The 27,902-nt window shown below is 45.0% G+C and overlaps 2 protein-coding genes across 2 annotated transcripts in view; both read left to right on the plus strand.

The window, feature by feature from the left end:
• LOC133113963 (collagen alpha-1(I) chain-like) overlaps nucleotides 1-15,698 on the plus strand; it is a 28,507-nt gene extending 12,809 nt beyond the window's left edge. Inside the window, exons 23-51 of the mRNA XM_061223134.1 lie at nucleotides 1,130-1,228; nucleotides 1,747-1,800; nucleotides 2,028-2,126; nucleotides 2,750-2,803; nucleotides 3,240-3,293; nucleotides 3,694-3,747; nucleotides 3,848-3,901; nucleotides 4,532-4,576; nucleotides 4,678-4,776; nucleotides 5,233-5,340; nucleotides 5,558-5,665; nucleotides 6,091-6,144; nucleotides 6,548-6,601; nucleotides 7,245-7,352; nucleotides 7,542-7,595; nucleotides 7,726-7,779; nucleotides 8,329-8,490; nucleotides 8,780-8,887; nucleotides 9,771-9,878; nucleotides 10,079-10,132; nucleotides 10,406-10,513; nucleotides 10,868-10,921; nucleotides 11,050-11,157; nucleotides 11,786-11,839; nucleotides 12,096-12,203; nucleotides 12,465-12,744; nucleotides 13,055-13,245; nucleotides 13,502-13,744; nucleotides 14,365-15,698. Coding sequence (XP_061079118.1) covers nucleotides 1,130-1,228; nucleotides 1,747-1,800; nucleotides 2,028-2,126; nucleotides 2,750-2,803; nucleotides 3,240-3,293; nucleotides 3,694-3,747; nucleotides 3,848-3,901; nucleotides 4,532-4,576; nucleotides 4,678-4,776; nucleotides 5,233-5,340; nucleotides 5,558-5,665; nucleotides 6,091-6,144; nucleotides 6,548-6,601; nucleotides 7,245-7,352; nucleotides 7,542-7,595; nucleotides 7,726-7,779; nucleotides 8,329-8,490; nucleotides 8,780-8,887; nucleotides 9,771-9,878; nucleotides 10,079-10,132; nucleotides 10,406-10,513; nucleotides 10,868-10,921; nucleotides 11,050-11,157; nucleotides 11,786-11,839; nucleotides 12,096-12,203; nucleotides 12,465-12,744; nucleotides 13,055-13,245; nucleotides 13,502-13,744; nucleotides 14,365-14,511 — 2,877 coding nt within the window. The 3' untranslated portion in view covers nucleotides 14,512-15,698. The remainder of the gene's footprint in view (nucleotides 1-1,129; nucleotides 1,229-1,746; nucleotides 1,801-2,027; nucleotides 2,127-2,749; nucleotides 2,804-3,239; nucleotides 3,294-3,693; nucleotides 3,748-3,847; nucleotides 3,902-4,531; nucleotides 4,577-4,677; nucleotides 4,777-5,232; nucleotides 5,341-5,557; nucleotides 5,666-6,090; nucleotides 6,145-6,547; nucleotides 6,602-7,244; nucleotides 7,353-7,541; nucleotides 7,596-7,725; nucleotides 7,780-8,328; nucleotides 8,491-8,779; nucleotides 8,888-9,770; nucleotides 9,879-10,078; nucleotides 10,133-10,405; nucleotides 10,514-10,867; nucleotides 10,922-11,049; nucleotides 11,158-11,785; nucleotides 11,840-12,095; nucleotides 12,204-12,464; nucleotides 12,745-13,054; nucleotides 13,246-13,501; nucleotides 13,745-14,364) is intronic.
• A 6,380-nt stretch (nucleotides 15,699-22,078) lies between these two features.
• Nucleotides 22,079-27,902, plus strand: part of LOC133114480 (neurabin-2-like) — a 39,405-nt gene continuing 33,581 nt past the window's right edge. The window contains exons 1-2 of the mRNA XM_061223934.1: nucleotides 22,079-22,217; nucleotides 24,131-25,619. Coding sequence (XP_061079918.1) covers nucleotides 24,177-25,619 — 1,443 coding nt within the window. The 5' untranslated portion in view covers nucleotides 22,079-22,217; nucleotides 24,131-24,176. The remainder of the gene's footprint in view (nucleotides 22,218-24,130; nucleotides 25,620-27,902) is intronic.

Here is a 27,902-nt window from a genome sequence, read left to right on the forward strand (position 1 = left end):
CACCCTGTCCACGACAGAGAGCTTCTATATAAAATACAACACCCTTTCCACGACAGAGAGCTTCAATATAAAATACTACACCCTTTCCACTACAGAGAGCTTCCATATAAAATACTACACCCTTTCCATTACAGAGAGCTTCTCTATAAGATACTATACCCTTTCCACTACAGGGAGTTTCTATATAAAATACTACACCCTTTCTATTACAGAGAGCTTCTATATAAAATACTATACCCTTTCCACTACAGGGAGCTTCTATATAAAATACTACACCCTTTCCACTACAGAGAGCTTCTATATAAAATACTACACCCTTTCCACTACAGAGAGCTTCTATATAAGATACTACACCGTTTCCACTACAGAGAGCTTCTATATAAAATACTACACCCTTTCCACTACAGAGAGCTTCTATATAAGATACGACACCCTTTCCACTACAGAGAGCTTCTATATAAAATACTACACCCTTTCCATTACAGAGAGCTTCTATATAAGATACTACACCCTTTTCACTACAGAGAGCTTCTCTATAAAATACTACACCCTTTCCACTACAGAGAGCTTCTATATAAAATACTACACCCTTTCCACTACAGAGAGCTTCTATATAGAATACATTACATTACATTAATGGCATTTGGCAGACACTCTTATCCAGAGCAACGTACAACAAAGTGCATACCCATAACCAGGGATAAGTCCACCATTTCCACTACAGAGACCTTTATAAGATGCTACACCCTTTCCACTAATTCCACAATCTTCTTCCACAATCAGAGGATACTACCCGGCATCTCAGCTAGCATTAGCAGCTGCTGCTTACTGAGCTGTTAAATGTGCAGTGCAGTCCGTAAGTATTTGGACAATATTTACGGACTGCACTGTATTATGTTCCAACTGTAGTATGTTCATTCTATTGTCAATGCAAGTTAAATTAATAAATTAATCATCTTATTTTTCAAATTAATCTTATTATTGTCTTATAAGGCACATTGGCCGCTATATAACTGGTGCAGGCAGTAGCCCAAACAGGTACATGGCACTACAGGGCACTGGCCATGCTTCTGAAGTGGAACTCACCTCCTCTCTCCCCGCCTCTCTCCCACCCCCTCCTGTATCCCAGGGTGCCACTGGTGAGCGTGGTGGACCTGGCCCCGTAGGAGCCAAGGGCAATACTGGTGAGGCAGGACGCAATGGAGAGGCTGGCATGCCAGGAGCCAAGGTGAGGGACTTCATTACGTCTGTCTGATCCATACCAAACCCTTGTGTGAAGGACGTCCGTACGTCTGTCTAATCCCTACCAACACCCAAAAACCTCTTTAAAGTGCCTGGTGGAAGGAGTTGAAATACAACCAAAGAAAAAAGAGGCGATATTTCTAAGTAATATGCTCACTCATCTGAACTCCACACATCTGATAATGAGCTGTGATTGCTCACCCAGGACCTAAGAGTCCAGTAGTGCATTACACTGAAAAAAATGATATTATATCCTGTATTCCAGTAGAAAGCAGGTCCTGTATTTCAGTAGAAAGCAGGTAGTGTGTTTCAGTAGAAAGTGAGTCATGTATTTCAGTAGTGTTCAGGCCAGTAGGCCTAATTTCGTCATCCACAGGTTCAAGGTCGGTTTCGTGTCCATGTCTGAGCTGTACTCTCTCTCTTTCACACACACTATCTCTCACAAAACTCTCTCTCATACTCTCTCTCTCTCTCTCTCTCTCTCTCTCTCTCTCTGTTCTACAGGGCATGACTGGCAGCCCTGGTAGCCCCGGACCCGATGGCAAGACTGGTCCCGCTGTGAGTATTCAGCCTCCTCCTCTGTCCTCCAAGGCTCCTCCTACTGACCAAACCTGCACAGCTTGCTTCAGATAGCACCAAAATGACGGGACCATTTTGTGGAGTAGTCTGGGAATTTGATTAGAAAATGTCTTATTTAAACGTGCGGTGACACATATAACATAACATAATGAATGCCCAGTTTTTTTTTTTTTCAAGGCTTACAGACGCTTTGCCTCTTTTGACAGGGAGGTGCTGGACAAGATGGCCGCCCTGGACCCCCAGGCCAAGCTGGAGCAAGAGGTCAGCCTGGAGTCATGGGATTCCCTGGACCCAAGGGCGCTGCTGTAAGTTTGTTAAACAGCCCCCCAATTTTGAGAGTAGTGGCACTCTCAAAGGCTAGGATCATTCCAAGGGCCCTGACTGATAGGAGCCCTCAGAAAATTGTGCAATACGTGTGCAGGGACTGGTGACATGGGGTGGTGGGGCCCAATGATCTTTTCAGAGGGCCCCAAATTCTTGGTGGCATGCCCATAACACCTCATATTCCACCAGAATACACTTTTGTCTCCTATAGCCTCATAACGTATACAGCCCCTGTTATTACATTGACTAAGCACTGGTCAGAACGCATTGAAAGTGATACCATCTGAAGTGATGTAAACAAACACAGCAAAATGAGGCTGGGAAAGGGGCCTGTTGAGCCTGTTTTGTCACCTGACCTCTGATTAACCTCTAATGTCGCACGCTAATCACTAATGCACAGACAGCATTAGTGAAAGCAGAATTGAGCGAGGGGCTCAAAACTGAGCTACTAGGGACAAGCTGATCCCATTGGTTGATTTCACCACAATAAAGAAAAATAACTGACTTGACCGGATATAATATTGGATCTGTCTGGTGTCCAGACAGGGGGGAATATTTTTATTAAATACAGTAAATGTAACGGTTTTATTTGTATTTTCTCCAGGGCGAGGGAGGCAAGACTGGTGAGAGAGGTCTTATGGGACCAAGCGGCGGTGTTGTAAGTATCCAAGTTTTCCCGCCACAAAACAAAATGCTCATCATTCATAAAATGTTTGGCTTTGATGTAAAATTTTGTTTTTTTTATATTTGGGTAATGTTTTTTTATATTTGGGTAGAGGCCATAAATAAGCCCCTTACTCCCTACACTATATACTGCTTACCTTTGTCTGGTTTTTAATTGCGCTAACAAATACACTAAACTAAACTAACAGCAATGCACTTAGCAGACACTCCACCATACAGTAGCAAAATATACTTTCACATAAGTATATTTTCATCCTTTATACATTTTAAATTAACTTCCAAAAACACAGCATTTTCCTTGGATCTAAGGCCGTGAGTACAGCGATTACCATAATGTCATAAGCTAGGCTTGCGCCTAGTGAATGCATGTTGATATTTGTATCTTGAGTTTCTGTTTTGTTTCCGCTCAGGGTGCCCCTGGAAAAGATGGCGAGGTTGGCGCTGCTGGCGCCCCTGGACCTGCTGTGAGTACTGGGGCCCTGTCAGCTCATCCCATCCGAGGTCACCTGCTGATGTCACACCCATCAATCTCATGCTGATATTCACGCGTAAATTCAGTAACGCTTCAATGACACAGTCTAGTGTAAGCTCTACTACGGGGATGCGAAACAGTATGTGGCGCGGCTCATAACACAAGCACAGCGCCCTCCCAGCCGTATGTACCCGCAGCAGCATCAGCACAAACACACACCCGCACTCAAACACCGTTAGCATAATGAGCTCGGATATGATGCTAACTCGGCTAAGTGCACGGAAAAAGGCTTTATCCACCTGTAAACATACTTACGCACAGACGTACACACACACACACACACAAAACTTGCCAATTCCTTCCCCTCACTTCCTTGTGCTTCCTCCTCTCAGGGACCTTCTGGCGAGCGCGGAGAGCAGGGTATTGCCGGTCCCGCTGGATTCCAGGTGAGGACTTCTTCAGAAAGAATTCCCCAATCCCCCCCCTTTCCCCTCCATGTGAGCCCCCAAGATCTCCAACACCCCCTCTCCTCTGCCTCTCTTTCAGGGTCTGCCCGGACCCCAGGGTGCCCCTGGTGAGACTGGCAAGACCGGTGAGCAGGTAAGCGTTCCCAGTGCCTCCAGCGCCTGTGTCTGTGTGTTCCACTTCAGGTTGCCAGGGCAACTGTCAGAAAGGTCACAGAGTTCATAGCATTCACAACAAAACCCAGCCTGGATGTTACACTACATCACTGCCTACATCAAAAAGGGAGGAAAACGAATTATCCAGCCAGGATCTTCATTTTTCTTCTTCCGCCTTGAACAAATTATGGAAAATTATGGAAAGAACTATACTATTATTAATTTATAGATTCTCTAGACAAAGGAAGCAAGCAAACAGCTAGCAGCAATGTGGTGGGACTGAAAGTGACATCGGCTCACAGGCTTCGGCAGGATGAACTGGAATCAGCTCAGCACCGGTTTCATGACCTTCAGTGAGAGCTGAGATTCTCCTCTGGGAGAATAGAGTATGCTTACTGAGATGCTTGCATATTTACATACAGTCTTACTAAGAATTTCTAGAGCCAAGAGCATAACAGCAGCTTCACTGATGAGCACTGAAAAGTAACCCTGGGATTTAGCTTTAGAGAAGAAAAATAAGATTTTGGTTTACCTACAAGACCATTTTTTTTTTATGCAGTGTAGGTGATGGTCATTTTATGTGCTGTGACTGAACTCCTTTCTCTTTCAGGGTGTGGGTGGAGAGGTTGGTGCTGTTGGCCCCGCTGGTGCCAGAGTGAGTATCCATGGATGAAGGATCAACAAAATGGCCGCCCGCTTATGTGCCTCTGACCCCAACGCTAACGGCACTCCTGTTTTCCCCTCCCCCCTGCCCAGGGTGACAGAGGTTTCGCTGGTGAGCGTGGTGCCCCTGGCGCTGCTGGACCTACTGGACCCCGTGGCTCTCCTGGCTCTGCTGGTAACGATGGTGCTAAGGTAAGGACAGGAAACAGGAAGCAGGAACAGGAAACACCATGCTAGCACTGAGCGTCATGCCAGCAATGGGCATCATGCTAGCACTGGCTGATATCACAGAAGCCCATTACCCAACGAGACTGCAAATGTTTTAATAGTATATTTTACATTATTATAACACAGTAAAACTGTAATTATTCTTATTTGTAGGGTAGCACCAGTAGTAGTAGCATGTGCTATATACAAGGTGTTATTGTATTGTATTTCTCTCATTTACACATCAACTGTTCTCTCCTCCCTCATCCCTCTCTCCCCTCGCTCTCCCTCTCTCTCCATCATCTCCTCTTTCTACTCTCTCCTCTCCCTCTCTCCCACTTTCTCCTCTCCCTCTCCTCTTCTCCTCTCCCTCTCTCACACTCCCTCTCCTTCTCTCTTCTCTTTCTCTCACTCCCTCTCCTTCTCTCTCCTCTCTTTTAGGGTGACGCTGGTGCCTCAGGGGCCCCTGGCGCGCAGGGTGCCCCCGGACTCCAGGGAATGCCCGGTGAGCGCGGTGCCGGAGGTCTGCCAGGACTGAAGGGCGACAGAGTAAGCACTTCTGCCTCACCCCCGTTTCCAAACCACAAGATGGTAGCAGTGTAGTCTAATGGTGATGCAGTTTATTCTTTTATGCCAAGACAGGCCGGTAGAACCCAGACTCTAGAGCTGATCAGACCTTAAACAGTGTGCTGTTTATTCTACCCCAAGCGAAGCTGATGGAGCCCAGTGAGCCAAGGTTCTCACATCACATTGCCTCTCCACTCAGGGTGACGCTGGTGCCAAGGGTGCCGGTGGTGCCCCCGGCAAGGATGGCGTCCGTGGTATGACTGGCCCCATTGGTCTCCCTGGTCCCGCTGGTCCTTCTGGCGACAAGGTGGGTGTCTGACTGTCCACCTGCGAAACAAATAATGGCAGGAATATTCTCCACTGTGCTTTGGAGAAAAAGTGCCTGATCGTTTTCACCATTCCTTCAATTACAAAACCATAGAAATCAATGCCCCACTGCATTACCAGATCAGGATAAAATATGAGTGAGTAACTTCATACTGGTGGTGTAATTCATCACTGAAATCATACCTGTCTTATCAGATCAACTGTTAATCTGGAAACAGACACAATGACTTTGATTTCCACAGGTGGACCACAGCAAAGATGCATGTGTGTATCCCAGTAGCTGACTTAACACAGTTTAATCTGAGCATAATAATGTGAATAATCAAATGTGTATTGTCCCTGTTAAATAAATTAGCTTGTATTAAAATGGCAGCTCATATGTCTCTGCTCTTTCCCCCCATCCAGGGTGAGTCTGGTCCCTCAGGCCCCTCAGGTCCAACTGGTGCCCGTGGTGCCCCTGTAAGTATTCGCTTCAAAAGGTTCCGTATGACATCATATTACTTAGCGTCACTTAGCATACCATGGCGACTCTCCCTATAACCACCCATTGGGATCATTCAGGAAAACTTGAGTTGAGGAGACCCTGTCCACTACAGCCCAGAGCATGGTGGGACAGTGCCCACTCTAACAGAGCCTCTGTGTATTGCACGCATGTGTGCTATTACTGTATGGCAGCCCTGAAACCACTTTCCATCAGTCACAGCAAGAAAGGAAAAGGCCTTTACATCATTTTAGATTACATTCATTTAATTTTACCCCTCCACACATGATTAACCCCCTCTCTCTCCTCTCTCTTTTTTCTTTCTCTCTCCCTCATCTCTCCCTCCTCTTTCTCCTCTCTCTCACTCTCTCTCTCCATCAGGGTGAGCGTGGAGAATCTGGTGCTTCTGGACCTGCCGGCTTTGCTGGTCCCCCTGTAAGTGAAATACCAGCCAGTCCGTTTAGCCATACGCTAATGTCTTGGTAGAGTAATACCAGCCAGTCTGTGTAGCCATATGCTAATGTCTTGGTAGAGAAATACCAGCCAGTCTGTTTAGCCATATGCTAATGTCTTGGTAGAGAAATACCAGCCAGTCTGTTTAGCCATACGCTAATGTTTTGGTCGAGAAATACCAACCAGGCCGTTTAGCCATATGCTAATGTCTTGGTAGAGAAATGCCTGCCAGTCCATTTAGCTAGATGAAAATAATTTAATAAAACAAAATACAACCCAGTTTGTTTAGCCATATGCTAACGGCTCAGTAGACAACTATCAGCCATGTGGTTAGCTTAAGGAGCTTGGTATTCAGCATTGATCGCCATACAGATTTGGGTATTGCTGTATTTTAGCAGAATAGGTTATGTTGGGTTCATATGATTTTTCAGTCCCCTCAGCTTTGACTGCACTCTTACTGAGCTATCAGATGCAGTTTTGCATGTTCATGCGGTTTTCTCCTGATTTATCCCACATTGGTTCTTCATGCTCTGTGGAAGGAGAATGATTCTGGTGGACTTGGAGAGTAACGGTGTTGAGTGCTCTTGATTTCTGCCCTCTGACGCATCCTCTCTCCCTCTCCCAGGGTGTTGATGGACAGCCTGGTGCTAAGGGCGAGGGTGGTGACAATGGGGCCAAGGGTGATTCTGGTCTTCCCGGTCCTGCTGGACCTACTGGTGCTCCTGGACCACAGGTTGGACTTTACCTGTTTGCTCTTTTTCTTAAACTTTGTAAAAATGTCTTTGTGATAGTTTCCTGTAGAAAGAGTTATACAAGAAAATTTGATTTGAGTTAACCATCATGAAGCTTGTATCGTAACGGTGGTCTCTGGGCCTGGAGGAGGTGTGTACTGCCAGGGTTCTGATGTGCTGGTGTCCTACAGGGTCCCGTTGGTTCCACTGGACCCAAAGGTGCTCGTGGTGCTGCTGGTCCTCCTGTAAGTAATAAAAAAATCCCAATAGAATTAAAATATTGAATTAAATCTGAAATAAATAGTATGATTACCTAGCTCAATATACGTATTAGTGCTTTATTTGTCTGATATACATGTCTCTTTCACTGTTTAGGGTGCTACCGGTTTCCCTGGTAACGTTGGCAGAGTTGGCCCCCCTGGCCCCGCTGTAAGTGCGCCCGGCCACCACTGATCTTTATCCTACATTCCCCACAATGCATCACAGCACAGGCCTGGTTGACATATCTTTGCCGGGGACAATTACACATTTTGGTTGGTTCAGATCAGCCATCGCATCCCAGTGTGATCAGAGAGTTCTGTTTGCCCATTGCTGACAAAAGGCTGGAAATCTGCACTGCAACACTGACATCCTGAAACAGGCATAACATGCTGACATGAAATTACGTTCTAATGCCATTCTAATGCCATTCCAACAGTCATCTGCATTCCATGAGCACATTAGTCTGTGCTCTTAAATGTTCAGTCTCACATATGCACATGTATTTATGTGCATGATTTAATCACACTTGTCAACATGTGCTGGAATATGCAATGGGATGAATCATCTAGTGAGAAATGTATTTTACCCTAATGAAGAAAAACCTAATACATCTTCAAAAAAATGTTCAGTGAAAGGATTACTGAATAAAAATGTTTTCATGGAGGGTGTTGCTACATGAAAGAAGATTAACCACCTCTCTCTCCCTTTCTCTCTCAGGGTAACAGCGGCCCCCCTGGCCCCCCCGGACCCGGTGGAAAAGAGGGACAGAAGGGTAACCGTGGTGACACAGGCCCTGCTGGTCGCACTGGAGAGATTGGGCCCGCTGGAGCTCCAGGACCCTCCGGAGAGAAGGGTGCCCCTGGTGGTGACGGTCCCTCTGTAAGTAACCCCAAAAACATCATAAATCTTTTTTTTTTAAACATCTGAAGGACTAGCGGCCACACTAGACCTTTCTTTGAACATACACAGTATGTCGACTCAAATGCTTTTTTGTAGAAAACCACAGGAAACAAGAGCAGTGTACTTTACTCATAGTTTAGCTGGCATTAACAGTTTGTTACCATGGCAACAGTGAAAGATGACTATTATGGAAACGGTTGTGGACACTGTGGTGACTGGTTCTCTCTCCCTCCCCCCGACTCTCTCCCTCTCTTTCTCCACCGTACAGGGAACTCCCGGTATTCCTGGGCCTCAAGGTATTGCTGGATCTCGTGGTATTGTGGGTCTGGCTGGACAGAGAGGCGAGCGTGGTTTCCCTGGTCTCCCCGGCCCATCTGTGAGTATCTAAAACATCCTCTGCCTAATGTAGCAAAATCCCTGTATCACTCACATTTGATTAACCAGAAAACAAAAGACCAGATCAATATGCATCATCCAGCTGACAGAGCACAATTCAGAATATTGCTTGCCCGGAGTAATAAACTTTGAACTTGAAATCTCACTGTAACTTTACAGTCAGTGCTCCAGTGACTGTAACTTTACTAAGCTGCAGTTTCTGTAACTGTTCAAAGCGGTCAGTGATCCAGTGTCTGTAACTTTACAGTCAGTCCCACAGTGTCTGTAACTTTACAATCAGTGCTCCACTGTCTGTAACTTTACAATCAGTGCTCCAGTGTCTGTAACTTTACAATCAGTGCTCCAGTGTCTGTAACTTTACAGTCAGTTCCACAGTGTCTGTAACTTTACAGTCATAAAAAACTACATTAGCATTTCATTTATTTGTAATTGAAAATGAAGGACACAGGTAGGCAGAATCCAAGTCTAGATCTTCATCCAGAGAACAGTGATATGGTTTTATTCGCTGACAGAATTTTATCTCAATGCGAGATGGCTTCTGCTCAGCGAGGGAGCATCCAAAGAACTGCGTTCTTCCACACTGTTTAGCACATTTAAGGCACACTTTATATACCAGCACAATTGATATTCTAGGGTCGGGTGAAGACCTTTGATACTTCAGATAAGTTACACCTCAAGGCATTCTACCATCTAATAGAAGAGAATTTGAGGAGCTCAATATGAGAGCAGATCCACTGCAAATAAACATTTCAAGATCTTTCCAGATACAGTTTCACAGACCCCCGACATGTCAAAAGTTTAAATGTAACTGCCATAGTGGGTGCAGCATGTGCCACAAAGGCTAACTTTACTCCTTTTCACAGGGAGAGTCTGGCAAACCAGGACCTGGTGGCCCCTCTGGAGAGCGTGGCCCCAACGGCCCCATGGGACCCTCTGGACTGGCTGGTGCTCCTGGTGAATCTGGACGTGAGGTGAGGGGCTTCACCCACCAAACCCGCTACATTTCCAACCGCACCGAGGATCGCCACTCGACTCTACGGAGAGGAAAAAACACCCGCATGCTTCAAACTCAAAATGGCTGCCGGCTTGCGGTTTCCGGCTCCGCTGCATATTTACGGTGTGCACACAGGGAAAGCGTCTACTTGACCAGCGTGTTGTCATTCTCCTGTAGGGTGCCCCTGGTAACGAGGGAGCTGCTGGGCGTGATGGTCCCGCTGGAGCCAAGGTGAGTCTCTGGTTCCTACCTATCACACCCCACCTCTCAGTGTGCAGTACAACAACACTGCCACTGTGATACAGCAAATATGTATCCAACAGACTCAATTCTGCAATTCAGTCAGTGTATCAACTGAACAGCCATACAGTCCTCAATCCCTTGCCCCACACACACACACATACACACGCATAGACACACTCACTCATGCACACACACGCATACACACACTCACTCACTCATGCACACACACACGTTTTGACCCTATCTTTTCCTGCCCTTCAGGGTGACCGTGGTGAGTCTGGTTCTGCTGGTGCTCCTGGTGCCCCTGGACCCCCTGGTGCTCCTGGTCCCGTTGGCCCTGCTGGCAAATCTGGCGACCGTGGAGAGACTGTAAGTATTCAGACCCACACACAGATCCCTCTGACCAAATTTCAGCCAGGTATGAGGGACTTCATAGGCGTACACAAGTGAGAGATTCTTACAGAAGTGAGAAACTGTCACACATGTACTGTCTGCTGTGTGACAGGACTGATATTCATTATAAGAAATGCACTATATTACAATATTGAGGTATAGTTTTTCACTGTTCATTGGTATCTTCACTCTAAAGTGACCTGCCCCAAGTACTGAAAACTGTATGGACATTGTGTGTTAAGATTTTGCATTAGATTCACAATGGTGGCCTGTTTGTTGTTTATACTCATCCCCTCTCTCTCTCTCTCCCTCTCTGCCCCTCTGTTTTAGGGCCCTGCTGGTCCCGCTGGATCTGCTGGCCCTGCTGGTCCCCGTGGTCCCACTGTACGTGCCACTTTAACTCCACAAAACATTACATTAAAATGCCATGTTTAACCATTTTTCACTTAAACCAAAACCAAATACAATTCAGCCAATGTTCAGGACACCTGTTATTTTCCCTCTGCCTGCAGGGTGCTGTTGGTGCCCGTGGTGACAAGGGAGAGGCTGGTGAAGCTGGAGAGAGAGGCCTGAAGGGACACAGAGGATTCACTGGCATGCAGGGTCTCCCCGGACCCTCTGTGAGTAAAATACCTATCCAAGGCCCATCAACCGACACCCAATAACCCACCAACCGACACCCCATGGCTCACCAACCAACACCCAATAACCCACCAACCGACACCCAATAACCCACCAACCGACACCTTACGGACAGCCAAAGAATACTAGGACCTACCAACCGACACCCTACTGCCTACCAACCAATACCATACAGCCCACCAACCGACACCCTACGACCCACCAACCAATACAGCCCACCAACCGACACCCTACGACCCACGAACCAATACAGCCCACCAACCGACACCCTACGGCCCACCAACCAATACAGCCCACAAACCGACACCCTACGACCCACCAACCAATACAGCCCACCAACCGATACCCTACGACCCACCAACCAATACAGCCCACCAACCGACACCCTACGACCCACCAACCAATACAGCCCATCAACCGACACCCTACGACCCACCAACCAATACAGCCCACCAACCGACACCCTACGACCCACCAACCAACACCATACAGCCCACCATGTTTAACATTTGCGTTGACTTGAGCAACCAGTAATCTAGGGTCCCCCGTGTGAATCTGTGTGAGAAGCCAAATGCTGTTTGACACACTATTGCCTCTGTCCCCCAGGGTCAAACAGGAGAGACTGGACCCGCCGGACCTGCTGGCCCTGCTGGACCCAGAGTGAGTATGACTGCATTTACTGCACTGCTATATGACTCTATGATGAATACATTGCATTAGCATGTCAATGGGATAATTCAACATTGAATTGCCATCAATGGGTATATTGCGTAGCATTGCAGTAGCTTTGCACTTAGGCTGTAGTCTGATATAGTAATGGTGTAAAGATATAGTACTCCTCCTAAAACAGAGTTGTATGATAGCTGCAGTGATTAATGGTGAGTGTGTGGGTTGACCTGTCCTTCCTCCATTCCAGGGACCTGCTGGCTCTGCTGGATCCTCTGGTAAGGACGGTATGAGTGGCCTGCCCGGCCCCATCGGACCCCCTGGACCCCGTGGTCGCACTGGAGAAATCGGACCCGCTGTAAGTCGCCTACTTTGGCTGATTTTGACTCATTTCAAGATTTGCCAATGGGTGAAGAAAACTTCACTTGTCGGGCAAACAGTAACTTAAAACAAGCTAGTACTTTCTACTTGAGAGAAAAAAAAAAGATTTGAAGTACTTTAGACTAAAACACTCGGTAAGACACGTGCACATTGCTTATACACTTAATGTTGGAGCAAGAACTTCATCCTCAGCCCTCAACCTTTCCTCTCTCTCCCCCTCCCTCTCCCTCAAACACAGGGTCCCCCCGGACCTCCCGGACCCCCTGGACCTCCCGGACCCCCCGGCGGCGGATTCGACATGGGCTTCATCTCCCAGCCCGCCCAGGAGAAGGCCCCCGATCCCTACCGCCACTACCGCGCCGACGACGCCAACGTTCGCGACCGCGACCTGGAGGTGGACACCACCCTCAAGTCCTTGAGCCAGCAGATCGAGAACATCCGCAGCCCCGAGGGCACCAAGAAGAACCCCGCCCGCACCTGCCGCGACCTGAAAATGTGCCACCCAGACTGGAAGAGCGGTGAGTTTGCGTGCTCCCCTGATAACAACACCCCCCCCCCCCCCCCCCCCCCCCCCCCCCGGTTTGATTCCGGTCCCTTAACCCTTTGAAGATTAAGAGGGGGTTTTTTTTTTAATGTTTTTCTTTACAGAATTCCAGGTCCATGTTCTAGAACGCCACTTTTAATCACCAGCATCAGAATGTTCCGTTAAGAACGTTCCAGTCACATGTTTCTGTCGAGCCCAGTGCAGGACAGCCTTATGCTGCTGCCCTGAGCTCGACAGCACTGTGGTCTGATGGTGGCTGTGCCCTCTTACCCACCCCGCTGCAGGAGAGTACTGGATTGACCCCGACCAGGGCTGCACCCAGGACGCCATCAAGGTCTACTGCAACATGGAGACCGGCGAGACGTGCGTGTACCCAACTGAGGCCGACATTCCCAAGAAGAGCTGGTACACCAGCAAGAACATCAAGGAGAAGAAGCACGTCTGGTTCGGCGAGACAATGAGCGACGGCTTCCAGGTGAGCAGGACAGTCATTCTCCACAGCTCTCTGATGCTATTTTCACCACTGGGGAGTTTTTGTCTTACCTCGCTTAACGATTTGGGGGTTTGGGCCTGGTTTTTTGCTCCTCTATTAAATTGGGGTCTGTAAAGCATCTTTGTGACATCTTTCTGTAAAAAGCACTGTACAGGTAACTCGCCTTGACATGTTCTTGTCATTTTCGCTTGACATGTTCTTACCCTCTCTCTCTCTCTCTCTCTCTCTCCCACCGAAGTTCGAGTATGGCGGCGAGGGTGCCAAGCCTGAAGACGTCAACATTCAGCTGACCTTCCTGCGCCTCATGTCTACTGAGGCGTCCCAGAACATCACATACCACTGCAAGAACAGCATCGCCTACATGGACCAGCAGGCCGGCAACCTGAAGAAGGCCATCCTCCTGCAGGGCTCCAACGAGATCGAGATCAGAGCCGAGGGCAACAGCCGCTTCACGTACAGCGTCACCGAGGATGGCTGCACGGTGAGCCTACGTCCCCTCTCACACAAGTAGTCTTTAGTAGTCAAAATCTTACTTCTAATTACCTTTTTGCTAAATAATACAAAACTTTTGCCAATGAGGTGAGGCAGTTTTGACTCATTTCAGGATTTGCAAATGGGGTAAGAAAATGTCACTTGTCAAGCAAACAGGACCGTAAAACAAGCTAATATTCTCTACTTACAAGACTAAAACCCTTATTAAGACTTTTATTTTTGCAGTGTTCACATATAATGCTTTTATGCCCAGCTCTTTCTGGCTGCCAGAACACCTTCGTGGGGAATGTGGTAGCTAGCAAACATGTTTAGCAGTAATGCGCAGTCAAGACTGCAGTTTAGTAGTAGCTAATGCCTGTGTTGCTAGCTAGTGATATACATGACAGTATACAGATGGAGTAAAAAAAAAAAAGGCTTTGATACTGTACACTGGTATCATATTTTCCAAAACTTTTCATTTGAAATGCTGGCTTAAAATGGGTGTTAAAGTAATTGATTGTGGGTACAATTGGGACTGTGTAGTTGAGATAAGGTGGATAGGAAGGAAAGGCAACTAAAATGGAGGTAAAGTCACTGATTGTGTTTCTCCTTCTTTACTCCCACCCACAGTCACACACTGGCGCGTGGGGCAAGACAGTCATCGACTACAAGACGACGAAAACATCTCGCCTGCCCATTATTGACATCGCTCCTATGGACGTTGGTGCACCCAATCAGGAATTTGGCATTGAAGTTGGCCCAGTCTGCTTCTTGTAAAAAAGAAATCTGGACTTGAATTGTTTTTTTTCTAGCAGTCATCTCTCTAAAACCTTTTCTATGCATTAAAAAAAACCTAAAGTTTCATTCGGCCGCAAAATGATCCACTTGCTTAAAACTACATTTCTGAAGACGATGTCTGTGTGCGATCTTTCTGGGCCACTAATCAACACCTTCATCAAGGACACTTTAAAAGAACCGTTTGTTTCACTTGCAACAAGAAAATAATATATACTTGTAAAGTGTAAAATCCCTCTGGCGTTTGAAAAAAAAAAAGAAGCCCATAATGAATACAGGTGACGTTTGCCATTTTTTACCACTGTGGAAGGACAATGAAAAAAAACCAACTGCTTTGTACCGTTTTCAGGTGTTAAATAAATTTTAAAAATGACAGTGAAGTGTCTTGTTGTTCTACCCACGAGGAAAGCAACTAGCGGGACAATCGTTGTTCTTAAAAGTCACATAATTACGAGCCGAGACAGAGGATCAACCTCATTTTGAAATCTTATGGCTACCTCAGAAAATTAATCCATGTTACGCAGAGTGTTAGCAAATACCAGAATAGGTTTTTTACACGGTACAAGTATCGTGGGGAAAGCATGCAACAGCTGTAAACGGTGCTAATTCTTCATGAGGTCCGTCAGTGTTTAATGAAACTCATCTTTTGACATTATTTTCACTGATGCTAAGAGGATCTTTGGTGCTAAATTAATAAAATATCTTGTGTCAAAGCAGAACAAATGTTTTCTTAATAAAGTGTTGTTTGAAACCTCTACAGTGGAGTTTTACAGAGAATTACTGTAGATATGATTCATACAACCTTGTCTGATGTAGATTAAACAGGTGGATTTGTTCAGAGTTTCACATTTGTTTTTGTTTCACATTTTCATCCCACCCACCACTTTTTTTGTTTTTTTATTCCCCCTTTTGTTGTCCGCACTTGTTCTAGAAGCGCCTCTCGCATCCCTTGGTTTTTGTTTGTTTGTTATTTTTCTTTCTTCATCAGAAGGGTTTTTAAAAAATTCGAAACCGGGTTTTAAAAAATGGAAAAGACTTAGAAACCGCCCTTAGAAGCAGACACACTTTGGGGGAATACCGGAGGATCTGTACCTATTTTGTATGTGTATAATAATTTGAGATGTTTTTAATTATTTTGAATGCTGAAATAAAGCATGTTAAGTGTTCTACCGAATGTTTACGAGGCCTTATCTTGACTTTTCTCTGATTGCTGACTGGACTTGAATGAAGCAAAAATTGCACCTGCTACAGATGTTTACTAAAATAAAAACCTGTGAAAAGCTTCCTTTAAGTAATGACACACTGAATAATTCTGAAGAATTCTAGATCCGTCTTGCCAGCTCTGTGCGAGGTTAAAATGTCCACTTAAAGTTTTTTTTTAGTTTTTTTTATCTCATTCTCAACGGTTTCACTCTTAGTTTATGAATAGTTATAATCAAATAAATTGTTTTGAAACGGACTACAATATGCGATAAGGTCTATAAAGGCGCGAACAAGTGTTTCGAATGTGGTCTCAAATAATAATAATTAGCCAACCCTTATACGCCTGCTGTTACTTCGCTACTGGAAATTGAAAACGTCACAAAATCTCCTGTGTCTCCAGTAAATACATACACCTGCGGAACAGGGCGCAGACTCGCCAAAGGAAGAAAGTGACAGAGAAGCAAGTGAGAAGAATAAGAATTTGTTTCATGTTGTTCATTTTGTAAAAAGTGTGCACACGAGAGATTAGGACTGGAAACCGAAGGTAACCAAAAGAGGTATGGCTACATAATGACAGAGGGGAACAATAATAGATTTGTGTATTTAGTTACTGCGTGAGACCATTCAGAATGACAGCAAATTACACAAATTACAATCAAAAAGAGTTCTGATTTTTGCCTTGATTCCATTGGGTAACCCTTTTTAGTTATTTATGGAACCCTCTGTCATACGTGTGATGTGTGAAAACTCCCAGACAAAGAACACTTTTGCCTAACAAAAAACCTTTACCTAAACAAGGTTATTCTATGGAATGACAGGGTTCCTATTGGAACCATTTTGACAACATTTACATATAGGCTACATAAATGCACGACATATTTCTGTTTAAAAGGAAATTAAACATATAGAGAACTGTTTTACAAAAGCAACATTCTCATCTGACCACTTTCATTTAAAATGAGAGCTACATTTTTGCATTTGAACATTTTGAACTCAAACAAACTGTTAGAGTGGTCGTTTTAATGTGCAGCTCGACTCAAATACCCGCCCGAAATTTGGTGCCACTGGGCCCCAATGTCGGACAAAGCGCCGATTGTGAACTTAGTGATGTCATCAACGCGGCAGGAGCTACACATAAAGCGCACCCAAGTAACCTCCGCGCCAAATGATATAAAGTTTTGAGCTCTAAGGCAGGGACGAGTTGGACTTTCCCCCTCGGATTATGCTTCGATTTTTAAAAGAGCAACATCGGAGAATTTGTTGCACGATGATTTTGGTGAATACTGGAGTCCCATCTTGGATTTTTCTGGGGGAGGAACGCAGGCTATTATTCCGGGTTATCTGCAATCATTTTCCTGTTAAGGAGCAGGAGCCACGAAGAGGATTGACGTTCACGTTGGATCGCGAAGGACGAAAAACGATTACGAGATCATGAGTTGATGTTAGTTTTAAAATATGATTTCTAATACACTGTTTATATTTTTTACAATTTTGGATTTATAGGTAATTGGCATTGTTTGCATGTTATAGGCTATACTTCTTGCAGTGGTGGGCGTAATTAATGGTAATATTTACACGGTAAATCCTCATTATGTAATCGTTTCAGCAAAGTGTTAAATCTAATTGATCATTGGTTGGTTGGGACTTTGATAATTATCTGGACTACAGTCGCGCTATTCTCATAACAGCAAATAATCCACTTTATATTATATTACATTTACTATCTCATGACTGTGTTAATCCGTAATTGTTGCCAATACCATCAACAACAATGAATTGCTCCTGATCGTGGACAATGGTGACGTTTTCATCCTAGGCCTATTGAAAAGGGTAATCAGTTGTGGACACATACGTCGAATGGGGTTTTCACATATTTTTTTGGACTATACATTAAAAGTCATCACTTGCTTTATTGTATTTTGTTGTAAAATAAACACATCAATTCCATTTTCATTGTCACATACCGCCATTATTATTACCAAAGAAACATACATTTCTCAGACTAAAGGTTTTTTCAGAGAACATCTAATTCACAGAAGACAGTGACGACTAAGGCGAATATTAGATCATCACGTGATCTACCCACATTAGACAAATTTGGCAAAGAGAATGATAACTCCATGGCTGGATTGACATTTTGGTGTGTATATATATGTGTGGTGGGTTATGAATAATGTAATAGCCACAGTGGTGATAGGTTGTAATTGTGTCATTGTGTTTTACAAATTCAAATATGTTTATCCAGATTATGCACATTAGTGTTTTTTTATGGAAAGTTGTTGGCATAACTTGTAAAATGATTTGTTTGAAGAAAACATTAATACAAATAATGGAAATGAATCTCAGAAGAAATACATATGCCTTAACTTGTTGGTTTCATTAATAATGTCGTTGTATTCCAAGGGTTTCAACGAAGATCGATGACGCAGGGACCAGCAGGAAGGGAAATATTGGGATGGTAATTGGTGCCAAGCAGACTTCAATGTTATTTGTAGTTCTTGGGATGCCAGATTTTAAAGATAATTTCAAAGATAATTTAACTCCAAGTGTTTCTTCAAGAAAAAGGTCTGCAGTGCCTTTAGTAAAGTACTCATTTTTAATTGCCTTCATGAAATTGAAGGTCTCTGAGTGACAGACGTGCAATAAGAGGCTAAGTTTTTATTTTGACACGGCTATCTATACAATAGTAATACTGCACACAGCTTCTTTCCTGCGGAGTTGTACATATTACAGTGAAATATTAATGTGAAAATAAAAAATTGCGCGTTTCTCTCTGGCATCGTTTGCTCTCTGCAGTGGATGCCTCCACCTTCTGGCCACATTTGATAATGCATTCTCAGTAGGGCATGCGGTGTTATAAACGCAGGTACCATTAGCTTGCTGTTAGCCCGTTCTAGGCAAGGTGTTTTAGCTTACATCTGTCTAAAACGATGACCTCAAGGCTGAATACCCCCACCCCAGTAAAATGGTTTATTCTTCTTACCTTTATCCAGCACCCATTACAGCTGGAAAATGTATCTACATTGACAAATCATTATGTTTTCTTATTATGGATATATAAAATATGTAATTATTTGGTCATAGACAAATATTGAATAATTAGCCACAATATTACAAGGGGGAGGTCAACATGTATCTTACCTGAAAGTCTGAAATATGCTATTCAAATCTGCCACATATCAAATATGGAAATAAGGAAGAGGCTTTGTTTGGAAAACTTGGTTCTAGTTCATCTCTTTGATGTTCTCCCTATTCAGACAAAAACAATATAACTTGGAACTAAGTGAACATACATGCCAAAATAAGTGGAGATACTTATTTGTGGTAAATAGTTTCTCATAAGCCGTCTCATAAAACTGTTTTTGCATAGTCTTTGGGAGACTTTTTTTGTGTGTGCCTTCAGCATTATATCATGCTTTTAACACTATTGAAAGAAGTATCTCCTCTAAATTAATTGATTGAATGGGAAGATGTTAATGTAATGCATGCAATATGGGATTAATGCTAATCATAATTACATTGTCTTGGACAGAAGCAGGGTCTGTTGGGGTCCCCATTCCTGGTCATGGAGAGGAGTAGGGTCTGCTGGGGTCATCCCTCCTGGCCCTGGAGAGCCACAGGGTCTGCTGGGGTCCCTAAGCTGGGTCCTGGAGAGCCACAGGGTCTGCTGGGGTCCTTATTCCTGGTCCTGGAGAGCCACAGGTTCTGCTAGGGTCCTCATTCCTGGTCCTGGAGAGCCACAGGGTCTGCTGGCTTTTGGTTTTCGCCTTAAGATCAGCAACAGATTCAGACAGAATAAACCAAATGATCTGAGTTCGCCTTGTAATCAACTACTTTAACAGATCAATTGCTATCCTACTGAAGTCCCTAAGCCTGCTCTCCAGGACCAGGCTTAGGGACCCCAGCAGACCCTGTGGCTCTCCAGGACCAGGGCTGGGGACCCCAGCAGACACCAGGCTCTCCAGGACCAGGGCTGGGGACCCCAGCAGACACCAGGCTCTCCAGGACCAGGGCTGGGAACCCCAGCAGACCCTGTGGCTCTTCGGGACCAGGGCTTGGGACCAAGAGTCTTATGGCATTTAGCACAGGCACCACAATAGCTGCCAAAGCAGACAACAAATGTGGGCTTAATCCAGGCCTTCATATTTCACAAGTCACAGGAAACAGTATAAATATTTCACAGGGCATTTACCTTTAACAGAGGGAACATGTGCTCCCTATTGACTGAACACAACCATCTTATTTCTATCACTAATGTGACAGTATCTGTATGCATTGCATGGGAATAAGATGCATTTTCTCTGACATCTACTCCATGGACTCCATTGTCAGGTCTAATCTTAGCTGTGCTATACTGACAGCTATAGCAATTCATTACATGGCATTACAGGCATTTAAAACTCTTATTGAGAGCAACTTACACAGCTTACACAGCTTTTGCATTTCATAGTATCTATAGTATCTACTATTACATACAGCAGTATTTATTCATACAGTTGGACATTCAGGTTAAGTACCTCCTCAAGGGTATGACAGCAGTGTTCTACTTGGCAATCGAACCTGCAACCATTAGGTTACAAGCCCTGTTCCCTAATCATTGTACTATACTGCTACTGAAAGACAAAGACACTTTTAGGGTATTGCGACATCATAACTTAGGTTATTGCCTACTTACAGAACATTTGTGGGCAGTTTCACAGTCACAGATTAAGTCTAGTCATAGACTAAATTAAATCCTGAATGGAGATTCTCCATATAAAACTCAATTTAGTTCAGGACTAAGATTAATCTATTATTTTAGATTCTTATTAGGATTTTTATTTTATTTTAGGGAATACTCCTGGGAAATATTGCAGATTTTACCAAGGAAAGGAAAAATATATGTATTTTATTTAACTGGAAACTCTTGGGTATTTCCATAAAAGTGACCACAAACAGGGCGAAGCAAGGCGGTCTCATTGTGTGACGTCAGTTTAGATCCATCCAATCCTGATATATTTGTGGAGCAGGACCTTTGGCATTCTGGCTCGCGATGAATGAGGGCATTTTTCAGTCTGTTGAATTCCTATTCGTGCGACTAAACGGACGCGGATGCAAAATGGTGTATACGCAAACAAAACCTATCTGGAAAAACAGATCACCTTGTGTCATCTTATCCTCGTATTTTGTTTACTGCAACATATTTTAGCGGCTTCAGTATTATAAAACACAATATTACATGCTCAAACATGCAACCCTGGGAAGAGGATTATCAACTGATGAGGTATTGTTTTTTTGCAGCATAAGGTGCCTTTGAAAGGGCTGGAATAGCATTAAGTCTCCCATCAATATGCAAATAACCTTCCAAATCTTCCTAGAAAGTGTCTAGAAATAGGTCAGTTTATGTGGAGCACTGCTGTGCGTTGAATTAAAACGATTTTACCCTTGTCCCAGTTCAGTTAACACCACTGCACCATTTTGAAGCACAACGACTTATTTCATGGACCGATTCAGTGCTCGGAGCATTTAGAATGAATGGGAATTTGCCATTTAAAAGGACTTCACCGATTTTACTCAAGAGGTCGCTGGGATTCAGATTCTTATTCCAAAGAGGTATTAGTATAAATATGATGTAGCAGCTATTGTGATCACTGCTGCTGGTGCTGGTAGTCAGGCCAGCTGTTCCCACCAAATGGCCGGGGATGATAACAAACGAATCGTTTTTCACAAATAAGTCATACAAATGTGTAACGTCTCCACTTTTGAGAACACCTAAATGTTTGCCAGTGTCACTCAGCAATAAAAATGTTTTATAAATATGAAAAGTATTTCTTTATAAACTCGTAAACTCGACCTACTTGCTCATGAATCTTCTGGTGTCAGTTTTTAAATCACTTAGAAACCGTAACCCAATGCGGGTGATTAAAGCAACAACTAACAAAAGTGATTACATGTAGGCTAATATTGAGAATGTAATATTAATTTAGTGTTGTTTTAAAGAATATTGTTACATTTGAGAAGTGACTGTTGTCTCTAAAACGAGTTAATTGCTGCAAATGAATTGGACTACACTACAATTTATTGGAAAAAGCCATAGGCCTAGTCCACATGTAAACGAATATATTCATAATAATTGAATAATAAATAGCGCTATTACAGTTGTCCATAGCAGTTATAGTCTAATATTGACTAACAATGCTCGAATACGTCAAATTATGAATTTATTCAATTTAGAACTTAATATCAAAATAAAGTACTTTATAAATTAAAAAAATGTGTTCTTCGTCACAGAAAGGGTTAATGGTGACCGCGATGCCATATGCTCGTAGTGATGCGGATAGAAAAAAAGAAGCGGGGGGAGGCAGAGAGGGAACGAGAGCAGGCGTCAGAGTCGAGTGCTAGCAGGGGAATCAAAGAGCACTAGCAGAGCGTGGACACAATGGAGCGGCTCACAGACGGACTATAACTGCAACAGCGACCCTTTACGTTGCACACCGGAAAACAAGGTATTGACAGGGGGCGACGCGCTACTACACTGCACGGATTTGATGTCGCTCGAGCGTTATTGTTATTCTTTTAATTGCTGCTCTTGGCCTTCATACTGACGCGAAAATTATCAGTTATTATGGAAAGCATAAGATGCAGGAAGCAACGTAGCAAAGTCTGGGTATCAGCAACGAGACGGCTGAGGCCTGCAGTTTCCACTGGGTCCTAAAGCTTTTGTTGACAACAAGTAGCCGTATTTAACATGACAGCCTGATAAACTAACAAATGTACAAATCACGATAATGTTTGGCTATTAAGCGTGCCTGTCCTATGCTTATACACAGTGGATGTTGATGAATAGAGGCAATACAACGATCGGTTTTAAATGTGTTTTTTTTAAACGAAAATAAATCGTGTCGAATAAAACGACATGATTGCAACAGTGTATCCTCAGATTCTTGGCCATTTCCTCATGTCACAACAAAGCCAACCGCTGGAAAACGCGTCTGCCCGTCAAAACTAAAATGGTGCTTAAATTAAGCGCCTCATAAGTAACTGGCTTTCTAATGTGCTTTTACTATTAGTTCAATTATAGCAAATAATGTAAGCTACAGATAGCATATACATGAATCCATATCCACTTTTAATTTGGTTTGACAGTAGGCTACAAGATGCACACGGTGGATTGCCCACCGCATATAAGAAAGTAGGACTGGTCATTAATTATGTTTTTACAACAATGCTTAACGATATTTTTCAGAATAAATTTGATGAACCCGTTGTTTCTGCCTACCTGACTCCAGTAGGCTAAATTATGGGTTTCTGTGCAGAGTTCTGAGTCTAAACCGAAGAAATGGCATAAACACTGATGGTCATTAGGCCTAACGGCTATGGCAAATTGTTATGTTCAACGTTTATGTCGTGCTATGTGTGTTATGAACGGAATTAGCATAGATTAAAATGTTACATTCGTTATCGATTTCCCCAACGGAGAAACCAATACGCTGCCAGCTGTAGGTTAGACATAACGGCCCCATTCATGAGCTGAGTAGACCTAGCCTACAAAAGTAACTTTAAAATAGTAAATTATGCCAGTAGGGTTAGTTGTGGCACAGTTTTATTGTAAACCCAAGCAAATATTTTAGAAATATATGTGGGTTTTCGACTAATACACGATATCCAATTACTTTATGTCCATTGAAGCGGTTTCTCTTTGCAGTTGTATATGCAAATGAGGCATTTAGCACATCTGAATGGAGTGCGTGTTACTAGACCATTTACATTAAGAACACAACGATTAGGCTACTACACCAATGAACAGCAATGCTACTACCACAGTGCATATTCGCTTTATTTGTCTTCGAAATATAATTTAAATAGCCCAAGGAGTTGCAATCGAGAACATAATGTTGTGGATGTTGAAAATCAGCTAGCTTTATGACCCAGCGGTGTCCTTCCTCTTTGCAGCAGCTTGTGCTGTTGCAGGAGGACCAGAAATCTGCAATAGGGTAGTTGAGAAAAATCAAGACATCAAATGATTTAATGAGAAAAGGAATTAAACGCAACCTATTCATCGCTTGTGTAACGTATACGGATCAGTGCTGCTCAAATTTATTATTCGGTTAACGTAATGCAACCGTCAGTGTTTTTTTAATAGCTAGTCCTAGGTCCGTTTTTTTCCTTCCTGCAGTGTGATTCTCCTGTTATACTGCCATCAGAGCCGATCAGAGATGCTCCCGTTTTCTCTCCGATCTCCCTCTTCGACGTTATTGTATAACTGCGCCTGAAATTATATTCGCAAGCCTGATTTCTCTCGCTCTCTCTTTTCTCTGTCCTGTCGCCCGGATTCTTTGTGTGTATCTGTTTCCTGCCGGGGGGTACTATTGGTGAATCTGACCGATTTACTCTGCGCCGCCGCTCCGGGGAAAAACAGGGGAGCTATGTCGTCAAAGCCCAGCCTTGGCGAAGCGTGATCAACCATGATGAAGACCGAAGCCCCGTCCGCAGCCAGCAACGGCGGCAGCAGCAGCAGTAGCACGTCGCTGCGGAGCCCGTCCCCGCATAGAAACGCCTATGAGGCGGGTATCCAGGCGCTCAAGCAGGCTAAGGATGCCCTGAGCAACGCTACGAATGGGGATGAAGGCAAAGAATGTAAGCCCAGGCCGTCGGGTCGGGGCCGCAGGTATGGCTCTAACGTCCACCGCATTAAGAACATGTTCATGCAGATGGGCACAGTGCCTGGGGAGGAAGAGGACCCGGCCAAGGTTAAAGATCAGGCTGTGCGGCTGTCTCTCCCTCGTGCCAGCAGTCTGAATGAGAACGTGGACCACAGTGCTCTGCTCAAGCTGGGCGCCACCGTCTCGGAGCGTGTCAGTCGCTTCGACGGCGGAAAGGGGGACGGTGGGGGTTCGCGGGGTGCCTCCGGCTTCTCCAAGCTCCAGGAGACCCGTAAGATCTTCGAGCAGCGCCACCTGCAGGAGAAACAGGCGGCCACCAACCGCATCCTGCTGAAGAAGGAGCGTGCGTCGGGCTTCCAGGACAGCCGGCTGGACGTGGTGGTGCGCTTCAATGGCAGCAACGAGTCGCTGGACAGCCTGGACACCATGTCTGCCGGCGAGGCCGTCTCGCCCACCGTCAGTCAACTCAGCGCCGTCTTCGAGAAGGCCGACCTCCGCAACAACCTCCACCGCCCCGCCGCCCCGCGCAGCATGGGGGTCCTCAACTCCAAGATCATCACCAAGAAGAGCCGTGTCTTACCCCCCACCACTGCGCTGGATGACAGCGGGCTCCCCAAGGGCCACGAGGGCCCCCCGCAAAGCCCCAGGACCAAAGCGGGTGTCCAGAAAGGGTCGGGCGCTGATGCCCCGAGGTCAGGGGGCGCCAAGCCCGAGGAGCTGAAGAAGCGCAGGGCGGGGTCGGAGGAAAGCAAACAGCGGGCCCAGGACCAGGCCGAGGGGGACGCCCAAGCCGGAGCGGCGGCCGACTCCAGCGGGAAGGACAGCCCGGAGGCCGGGAGCAGGCTGGTGCAGGCCGAGATCCACGCCTCCTTGGAGAACGGAGAAACCGCCAGGGCTCAGAAAGAGACCTCCGAGACAGGCTCCTCCTCGATCCCAGAGTGCCATGAGGCAGAGACGGGGATGGAGGATGAAGGGCAGGCGGAGGAGGAGGACCCCGAGGGCTCGCCGCAGGGGGAGGACATGGAGGAGTCGCGGAGGGACGATTACTCTGAGGCGGACCTGGTGGACATCAGCGCCTACAGCGGGATCGGGGAGGACTCCGGGGGCAGCCAGCTGGACGAGGATGAGGAGGACGAAGATGAGCCTTACGAGCCCGAGTCCAGCTGCGTGGAGATCGCGGGCCTGCCCGACGAGGAGGAGCCCCCGCCCAGCCGCAAGATTGGCTTCAGCACCAACCCCATCAAGGTGAGTGCACCTGGGCCACAGCGACCGGGAGTGGGGGGGTTCGGAGGGGCTGAAGGATGTCTGCATTCTGGCCAATAATCATGATCTCATGAGAGATGGAAAAAATAACCACTGTTATGTGGCAATTGAAGCCTTGACTATTTTATTTGTTGTTGGCAATGAAATGGCAAGCTTCCCCTAGTCATGGTCTTTACTGACTTGAGAAAGAGAATAAATATTTATGGGGGTATTATTATAGGGTATAATAGGATAGTCATTATGGAAGAGGCTAGTCTTTATGGAATAGCAGTCATTATGGAATAGGATAGCCTTTGTGCATTGCCATTTGTTGTACCACCACCATGCCATGAATATTTGAATTATTGCTTTATAAAATATACGAGCATATAAAATTCTGCACTGCTTCAGATCTGCTCAGGCATATATGTGCTCAGTAGAGGACCCTACGAGCGCAAAACTGAGGAAAGGAAAAGATTTTCAGAGGTAGCCTTGAGCATTTCAAAAGCCTCCAATAGTCCAGGTATGCAATAGTAGTTTCCAGCCCTGGTTTTCTTTTCTCCCGGGTAATTAACCAAACGACTTGTGCTACTGATGGCCGCTGTCTTCACACCTGACTCCCAAGTAAAGGGAGGGTGGAAAACCAGCAGTTCTCGGCCCCCGAGGACCATGATTTAGTGTTTCCTCATACACGGGGCAGTCTGTAGCCTAGTGGCTTAGGGACGTGACTGGGCCCCGGAAGGTTGGTGGTTCAAGCCCATATGTAGTCACGATAAGATCTTGGCACTTGACAGCTGTTGGGCCCTTGAGCAAGCTAAGTAACACATTATTATCAAATTATATCCTGACTATAGATTTGGAAGAGTTGTTCACCCCACACTTTAGGCAAGAGCACACAAGTTGACCACTCTGAATCCTCTATGCCAGGGGTTTCAAAACAGTTTTTTTTATTTTATTTTTTACTTTTGGGGGTGTCATTTTGAGTCTCTTTAAAAGATGTGAATGTAGGTTACAACGTGTTGAACATCACAACCACTCAACGATAACCAGGCATGAAGAAGACCGTAGGATATCGCCAACATAGTCAAGGCAAAATGGTGTTGTTGGGCATGGGGCTTGTGTGTGGGTGGGGTGTTGGGATCATGTGAACTTGTGAACATTGATTTGGGGTCACATCAGTATGGGAACCCTAGCTCTATGCCTCCACGTTGTGGAGCTCGCGTTGGAGGGCGTGTGATTCAGAGAGCATTTAGGGGACTTTGGTGGAAACAGCAGGTGCTGGCAGGGTGTAGTGCTCATTATGAACTCCCACACATGCCCACTGATGTGCGTTCAGAGTGAGCTCACATCTCCCATAATAAAGGCCTGGTTCACCAGCTATGTAGAGGGAACCTCATATATCAATACTTCGTACTGATGTATATTCATATCTCATGATTCAATTAACTGTAAGTAGCTCCTTATCTGGTATGTTTTAGTTTTCATGTCTTTTTGCCCATGAATAATGCATTCCAACACGGAATATTATTCACACGTACGGTACATACAAACACATCTGTGTGTATCTTAACCAAGTGGCTAAGAATCACCCATAAGATGTAAAATAATCACTGATATTTTATCCTATATCAATTACATCCAGGTAATCTCAGGAAGAGTGGCAGAGAATGTTGCGTAATTACAATATGCAAATGTTCTAAATATGATAAATATGAGAAGATCTACGGGCCAGCCTGTAGCCTACTGTAGCCATGATAAGATCCACACAGCTGTTGGGCCCTTGAGCAAGGCCCTTAACCCTGCATTGCTCCAGGGGTGATTGTCCCTTGCTTAGTCTGATCAACTGTTAAGTTGTTTTGGATAAAAGCGTCAGCTAAATAACATGAAATATCAGGTTGCTGGTGGTTGAACTTCCTTTTTGTACTAATTGTATAACACTGGGCAACACTCGCCTCTCCTGGTGTGTAACGAACAATGGATGAAAGGAAAGATCATGTAGTACTTGGTTCACATTGCTCTGAGAATTAGGCACAGAAATAGAATCCATTTTCAAAAAAGAGAGAGGCCATGACTAGCTGTGGACACAATCCTACTCATTGCTCTGTTACAGCTCCCAAAGTGTTTGTAAGGATAACGCTCGTCTTTAAATGGAGTCAGATAGTGTGATTTCTATGAGCTGGAGAGCAGAGAGCTGCACCTTTTTACAAGCTGGTGTGTACCTGTTGGGGGTCTTTTTATGAGCTGGTGTGTATCTGTACAGGGCCTTTTTATGAGCTGGTGTGTATC

The sequence above is a fragment of the Conger conger genome, chromosome 16 (assembly GCF_963514075.1).
Source record: "Conger conger chromosome 16, fConCon1.1, whole genome shotgun sequence".
NCBI lineage: Eukaryota > Metazoa > Chordata > Actinopteri > Anguilliformes > Congridae > Conger > Conger conger.